Source organism: Haliaeetus albicilla, unplaced genomic scaffold (assembly GCF_947461875.1).
Source record: "Haliaeetus albicilla unplaced genomic scaffold, bHalAlb1.1 scaffold_151, whole genome shotgun sequence".
Taxonomy (NCBI): domain Eukaryota; kingdom Metazoa; phylum Chordata; class Aves; order Accipitriformes; family Accipitridae; genus Haliaeetus; species Haliaeetus albicilla.
The window spans coordinates 45,933-53,528 of NW_027212435.1; the positions used below are offsets into that span (position 1 = coordinate 45,933).

Consider the following 7,596-nt stretch of genomic DNA (forward strand, 5'->3'; position numbering starts at 1 on the left):
CCCTCCTCCCCCTCCCCCCCCTCTCCCGCCCCCCAGCCCCTCCCCCCACCCCCCCCACGTGCCGGCTGACCCCCGTGTCCGGCTGCCGCCTCCCCCCCCACGTGACCCCACCCGCTAATTAACTAAACCGCCTCATTAACCCCCCACCCCCCCCCCCCCCGCCGCCATTATCCGCCTGACCCGGATACGCGCCAAGCCCCGCCCCTCCCTCCACAGGAAGTGGGCGGAGCCACCCCCACACCCCGCCGCGCATGCGCGCTCCCCTCCCCACCCCGCCGAGGGGGCGTGGCCGCGCCGGCGCCGCCGTCCTCTACGGAAGGGGAGGAGGGGGCGTGGCTCGGAGCGCGGGGAGGGGCGAGGGGCCCGGCCCCGCCCACTCGCGCATGCGCAGAAGCGGCGGCGGCGGCGGCGGCCGGACGGGAGCGGCACCGCGCGGCGGGTGAGCGGGGCCGGGGCGCGCGGGGGATTCTGGATAGAGGCGGACCCCGCCCCCTCCCGAGCCACGCGGGGCATTGTGGGAAACCCCCCCCTTCCCGGTCCCCCCCCCCAACCGGCGTTTCACGGGCCGCGGGGGATTGTGGGAAGGAGGAGGAACCACCACCCCCCCCCCCGGTGTGGTGCGGTCGCCCCGGGGAATTGTGGGATTGAGGGAGAGGGGGGAGGGGCTTGGGGGTGGGGCTTGGGGTGGTGGGAGGGGCTTGGGGTGAGATTGGGGGGCTGGGGCACGGTGGGGGGGGCTAGGGGTTGGTGGGAGGGGCCTGGGGTGGTGGGAGGGGCTTGGGGGTGGTGGGAGGGGCTTGGGGAGCGATGGGGGGGGCCTGGGGCACGGGGGGGGCACTAGGGCCTGGTGGGAGGGGCCTGGGGGCTGGTGGGAGGGGCTTGGGGGTGGGGCTTAGGGGTGGTGGGAGGGGCTTGGGCAGTGGCAGGAGAGGGTTTGGGGTATGGTGGGGGGGGCTAGGGCTTGGGGGGAGGGGCTTGGGGTGGTGGGAGGGGCCTGGAGCCTGGGGGAGGGGCTTGGGGCGGTGGGTGGGGCTTGGGGTGGCGCTTAGGGGTGGTGGGAGGGGCTTGGGCAGTGGCGGGAGAGGGTTTGGGGTATGGTGGGGGGGCTAGGGCTTGGGGGAGGGGCTTGGGGTGGTGGGAGGGGCCTGGAGCCTGGGGGGAGGGGCTTGGGGCAGTGGGTGGGGCTTGGGGGTGGTGGGAGGGGTCTGGGGCATGGGGGTTGGGGCTAGGGCTTGGTGGGAGGGGTTTGGGGTATTGTGGGAGGGGCTTAGGGCATGGTGGGAGGGGCCAGTGGTATGGTAGGAGGGTCTGAGACATGATAAGGGGGTCTATGGGATGGTGGGAGGGGCTTGGGCCTAGTGGGAGGGGCCTGGGGCTTCGTGGGAGGGGCCTGGGGCTTGGTGGGCTGCAGCCCATGGGCTCCGTGGTCCCGGGGCGTGGTGGGTGGGGCCTGGGGCCGCATGGGCGCGGCCCCGGGGTGCATGGCGGGCGTGGCGGCCGCAGGGCAGCCATGATGGCGGACGGGCGGCGGCCGGGGGAGTCGGGCGGGAGCGAGGACGGCGCCTTCGAGGAGGAGGAGGAGGAAGAGGAGGAGGAGGAGGAGGAGGAGGAGGAGGAAGAGGGGGCCTCCACCGGTGAGCGGGGGCGGGGCGGGCGGCGGTGGGGGGGGGAGGGGGTGCTGGGGGGTGGGGGAGGGGTGCTGGGGGTCCCTATGGGTGCTCTAGGGGTCCCTATAGGGGTTGTTATGGGTCCCTATGGGGGCTGTAGGGTGCTGGGGGGGGGCTGTAGGGTGCCGGGGGGGGTGGGTGGGTGCTGTGGGGTGGGGGAGGGTGCCGTGGGGTGGGGGAGGGGTGCTGTGGGGCAGGAAGGGTGCTGGGGGGTCTGTATGGGGGCTGTGGGGGTCCCTATAGGGGCTATAGGGTGCCGGGGGGGGGGGAGGGGTGCTGGGGGGTCCCTATGGGTGCTGTGGGGTCCCTATAGGGCTGTGGGGGTCCCTATGGGTGCTGTGGGGTGGGGGAGGGGTGCTGGGGGGGTCCCATGGGTGCTGTGGGGTGGGGGAGGGGTGCTGGGGGGGTCCCATGGGTGCTGTGGGGTCCCTACGGGGGCTGTGGGGGTCCCTATGGGTGCCGTGGGGTGGGGGAGGGGTGCTGGGGGGTCCTATGGGTGCTGTGGGGTCCCTACGGGGGCTGTGGGGTGCCGGGGGGGGATCGCGTGGGTCCCACGAGGTTCTGGGGGGGGGGTCCCGTGGGTGCTGTGGGTGCTATCGGGGTGTGTCGTGTCCCCCCCCCCCCAGGCGTCTCGGCGCTGCCGGAGGAGGAGGAGGACGAGTCCGAAGCCACGTCGGTGTCGTCGGGGGAGAGCGGCCCCCCCACCCCCCCCGCCAACGGCTGCGCAGGTACCGCCCCTCCCCCCGCCTCCCCCGCCCCCACCCCTGGGTGCCCCCCACCTCACCCCCTCCCCCCCCCCCCCCCCCCCCCAGGTTCCCGGACCCGCGACCGCCCGTCGGGGGAGGAACCGCGGCCGCTACCGGACGCTCCGGGAGGAGGAGGAGGAGGAGGAGGAGGAGGAGGAGGGGGGGGAGGGGGGGATGGGGGAGGGGCCAGCCCCCGGGGGGGCGTCGTCGGCAGCGGGGGGGGGTCGTCGGGGCGGGGGCTGGGTGGCCGACTGGCCCCACCAGTGCCCCGAGTGCGGCCGAGGTTTCGGCACCTCGCGGGCGCTCAAGGTTCACCGCAGCTACCACGGGCGCAAACGGCCCCAGGGACCCGCCGGGGCCGGGGGGAGGGGGGGGCCGGCCGCCCCTCCCCCGCCGCCGCCCCGCCCGCCGCCCTCCGCCGCCCCCGCCCGCCGCCGCCGCCCCGCCACGCCCCTCGCCCTTCCACTACATCTGCGCCGAGTGCGGGCTGGGCTTCGGGGCGCCGGCGGCGCTGGGGGCTCACCGCTGCGAGCACGGGCGGCGGCGCCGGCGGAGCCCCCCGCCCCCCCGCCCCCGCCGGCGCCGCCCCGCCCCCCGCCGCAGCGCCGGCCGCCCCTCCCCCCGCCGCCGCCCCCGCCGCCCCCGCCCCCCCCCGACGCCCCCCCCCTATCGCTGCACCGAGTGCGCCGGAGCCTTCGGCCTCGTGGCCGACCTGCACGAGCACTACATGCTGCACGCCCGCGGGGAGCTGTGAGGCGGGCGGCGGCGGCGGCGGCGGCGGGGGGGAGGGGCGGGCGGGGCGGCGGGCGGCGCCCCTCCCCCCAGCCCCACCCCCAAAACCCCGGGGAGCCCCCGCCCGGGCGGGGCGGAGGGGGAATAAAAACCGTCTGTCGTTTGGGACGCGGCGAAAGGGGGGGGTCCGCTCTGCTTTGGCGCGCGGCGGCGGCGTGACGGCGGCAGCTGGGGGGGCGTGACGTCATCGGTGGGGGGCGTGATGTCGTCGGCGGGGGGCGTGACGTCGTCGGCGGGGGGCGACGGCCCTCTAGCGCGTGGATTGGGGGGGGGGGGGGGGCGTGACGTCATCGGCTCGGGATGGCGGCATCGAGCGCGGCGGCGGCGGCGGCACTGATGGGGTTGACGTCCCGGGCGGGGCTGTGACGTCATGGGTGGGCGGTGATGTCATCGGTCGGGGGGATGACATCATTGGGAGGGAGGTCTTGTAGGCAGGGGGGCGGTGACATCATAGGCTGGGGGTGACCTCACAGGGCGGGCGGCTGCCGCCGCGGGATGGGGGCAGGGGGTGATGTCACAGCGGAGTGACATCACGGGGGGGGGGGGGGTGTTCTCCAAGTGATGTCACGGTGATGTCACCCTGAAGAGCGGCAGGTCCTGGCAGGACGTTATCCCCATCGCCCTGCGTCCCCCCCCAACCTGGATGTCGCTATGACATCACCCCCCGCCCCGCCCCGGGAACGGACACACCCCTGAAAGAAGCACCACGCCCCCGAAAGAACCAATCGGCTGCCGCCCCCGTTTTTATTGGCTGCCCCCAGCCGGGCCGCGGTGCCGAGAGAAGCCGCCGGGCCCCGCCCCCACCCTCCCGGCCCCGCCCCCTTCCTCCAGACCCCACCCCTCCGAGCCACACCCCCTCCCTAGCCCCGCCCCCGCAGCACCCTCCACCCCCTCCCCGGCGGGGAGGGCGCTACAAGGGAGGGGCCGGCCCCGCCCACCCGCCCCACCCCGCCCCGCCCCTCAGAGCTCGCCGCGGGCGTGGCGGATGTAGTGCCGGTGCAGGGCTCCCTCGCGGGCGAAGGCGCGGCCGCACTCGGTGCAGGCGTAGGCGGGCGGGGCGGGCGCGGCGGGGCGCGGCGGGGTGGCGGGCGCGGCGGGCGCGGCGGGCGGGGCGTGGGCGCGCTGGTGCCGGAGGAGGGCGGGGGAGGAGGCGAAGGGGCGGGCGCAGACGAAGCAGACGAAGAGGGCGCCGCGCAGGGCGGCGGCGGCGAAGTCGCGGGGGTGCTGGCGCTTGGCGTGGCGGGCGGCGAAGGCGGCGTCCGGGAAGGTGATGAGGCAGCGGCGGCACTGGGTGGAGCCCAGGCGGTCTGCGCCACCGCGTCACCCCGCCTGCCCCGCCCCGCCGCGCCCTGCCCCGCCCCGCCGCGGACGGGCTGCCGCCCACCCCCCCGGCCTGGCCTCTGAGGGACCCCACCGGGGACTCCCCCCCCCCCCCCCGGGAGACCCCCAGCCCGTCCCAGTGCCCCCCAGTGCCCCCCCCACGACCCCCAGCCCGTCCCAGTGCCCCCCAGTGCCCCCCCACACGACCCCCAACCCATCCCAGTGCCCCCCCCACAACCCCCAGCCCGTCCCAGTGCCCCCCCCACGACCCCCAGCCCATCCCAGTGCCCCCCAGTGTCCCCCCCACGACCCCCAGCCCGTCCCAGTGCCCCCCAGTGCCCCCCCACACGACCCCCAACCCATCCCAGTGCCCCCCCCACAACCCCCAGCCCGTCCCAGTGCCCCCCCCACGACCCCCAGCCCATCCCAGTGCCCCCCAGTGCCCCCCCCACGACCCCCAGCCCGTCCCAGTACCCCCCAGTGCCCCCCCACACGACCCCCAGCCCGTCCCAGTGCACCCCAGTACCCCCCAGTGCCCCCCCCACGACCCCCAGCCCGTCCCAGTGCCCCCCCACACGACCCCCAGCCCATCCCAGTGCACCCCAGTACCCCCCAGTGCCCCCCCCACGACCCCCAGCCCGTCCCAGTGCACCCCAGTGCCCCCCCACACGACCCCCAGCCCATCCCAGTGCACCCCAGTGCCCCCCCCACGACCCCCAGCCCGTCCCAGTGCACCCCAGTGCCCCCCCCACGACCCCCAGCCCGTCCCAGTGCCCCCCCACACGACCCCCAGCCCATCCCAGTGCACCCCAGTGCCCCCCCCACGACCCCCAGCCCGTCCCAGTGCCCCCCCACACGACCCCCAGCCCACCCCAGTGCCCCCCACACGACCCCCAGCCCGTCCCAGTGCCCCCCCACATGACCCCCAGCCCGTCCCAGTGCCCCCCAGTGCACCCCAGTGCCCCCCCCACGACCCCCAGCCCGTCCCAGTGCCCCCCCACACGACCCCCAGCCCACCCCAGTGCCCCCCACACGACCCCCAGCCCATCCCAGTGCACCCCAGTACCCCCCAGTGCCCCCCCACATGACCCCCAGCCCGTCCCAGTGCCCCCCAGTCCCACCCCAGACAACCCCAGGGACCCCCAGTCCCCCCCCAGACACCCCGTGGGGACTCAGTGACACCCCCCAGGGACCCCCCAGCCCCCCCAGGACACCCCCTAGTGCCCCATAGAGACCCCCCAGCCCCCCCCAGGGTCCCCCAGCCCCCCCTAGTGCCCCACAGGGACCCCCCAGGACACCCCCCAAGGACCCATCAGGGTCCCACAGCCCCCCCCAGGGACCCCCAGTGCCCCCCAGGGACCCCCTGAGGACCCAGAGACACCCCTCTGGATCCCCGAGCCCCCCCCAGGGACCCCTGGACACCCCATAGGGTCCCCCAGACACCCCCCAGAGACCCATTGACACCCCTCAGCCCCCCCAGGAGACCCCCAGGGACACCCAGACCCCCCCCCAGGGACCCACAACCCCGCAGGACACCCCCAGGGACGCCCTGACACCCCCCAGAGACCCATTGACACCCCCCAGGCCCCCCCAGGAGACCCCCAGACCCCCAGGACACCCCCTAGGGACCCCCAAAGACCCCCAGACCCCCCCAGGGTCCCCCAGCCCCCCCTGGAGACACCCCAGGACACCCCCTAGTGCCCCCCAAGGACCTCCAGACATCCCCAGACCCCCCCCCAGGGTCCCCCAGCCCCCCCTGGACACCCCCAGCCCCCCCCTAGTGCCCCATAGAGCCCCCCCAGCCCCCCCCCAAGGGACCCCCTGACCCCCCCCCCGGCCCCCTCCCCCCACTCACACACGCAGCCCTTGGGGCGGGGCTCGGGGGGGAGCCCTCCCCCCCCTCCTCCTCCTTCTTCCTCTTCCTCCTCCTCTTCTTCCTCTTCCTCCTGCTGCCGCCGGGGGGGGCCCCGGGGGGGGCGGGGGCGGCTGCGGGGGCGGCGGCTGCGACATCCCGGGGGGCTGGGGGGGAGAAATGGGGGGGGGGGTGTCACGGCCACGGGGGACCCCAACCCCCCCCCACACCCCAGGACCCCCTGCCCCGCCCCCTCGCCTCGCCCCGCCCCCGGCCCCGCCCCCTCCGCCGCCGCCCGCCGCCCTCACTCGCTCTGGCGGCCGCTCTCCGCGCCCCCCCCCGGCGTCTACTTCCGGCTTCCGGTTTCCCCCCTCCCCGGGCGCTTCCGGTTCCGGTGCGGGGGCAGGCCTTGTCGCGCGCCGGAACCGCCCCCAACCCGGACAGGCGCGGGAAGGGGGGGCGGGGCCTCGGAGCGGCGCATGCGCAGCGCCGTCTCCCGCAAGGGGCGTGTCGGCGCGGCGCGACGTCACCCCCGCCCGGCCAATGGCGGGGCGGGGGCGGAGCCGGCGGGGCCCGCAGTGAGGGGCGGGGCCTGGCGGGGCGCGGCGGCGCCCCCTGGCGGCCGAAGGTGGGGACGGCGGCGCCCGCCGCTGCCCGGTATAACCCAGTATAACCCAGTATAACCCAGTGACCCCCCCAGTCCGTCCCAGGATAACCCAGGGACATCCCCCCCCCTCCTCAGGGACCCCCCCAGCGCCTCCCAGTCCCACCCAGTGCCTCCCAGTATAACCCAGTGCCTCCCAGGGGCCCCCCAGTGCCTCCCAGTCCCCCCCAGTACCTCCCAGTACATCCCCGTGACTGCCCCAGTGCCTCCCAGTGCCCCCCAGGCCTCTCCCAGTGCCCCCCAGTATAACCCAGTGTCTCTCAATATGGCCTGGTGACCCTCCAGTGCCTCCCAGTGCCCCCCAGTATAACCCAGTGCCTCTCAATACGACCCAGTGACCCTCCGGTGCCCCCCCATCCTATCCCAGGCCTCTCCCAGTCCCCCCCCAGTATAACCCAGTGCCTCTCAATACAACCCGGTGACCCTCCAGTGCCCCCCCAGCCCCTCCCAGTGCCTCCCCAGTATAACCCAGTGTCTCTCAGTATGACCCAGTGACCCTCCGGTGCCCCCCCACCCTCTCCCAGTGCCCCCCAGTATAACCCAGTGTCTCTCAGT

At 76.1% G+C, this 7,596-nt stretch overlaps 1 protein-coding gene across 1 annotated transcript; it reads left to right on the forward strand.

Moving 5' to 3' along the window:
• The first annotated feature begins 326 nt into the window (after positions 1 to 326).
• LOC138684098 (collagen alpha-1(I) chain-like) lies at positions 327 to 3,387 on the forward strand. The gene is made up of 4 exons (XM_069777813.1): positions 327 to 439; positions 1,504 to 1,634; positions 2,294 to 2,395; positions 2,480 to 3,387. The coding sequence occupies exons 1-4, from the start codon at positions 384 to 386 to the stop codon at positions 3,385 to 3,387; spliced, it is 1,197 nt and encodes a 398-aa protein (XP_069633914.1). The 5' UTR covers positions 327 to 383.
• Positions 3,388 to 7,596: the final 4,209 nt, after the last annotated feature.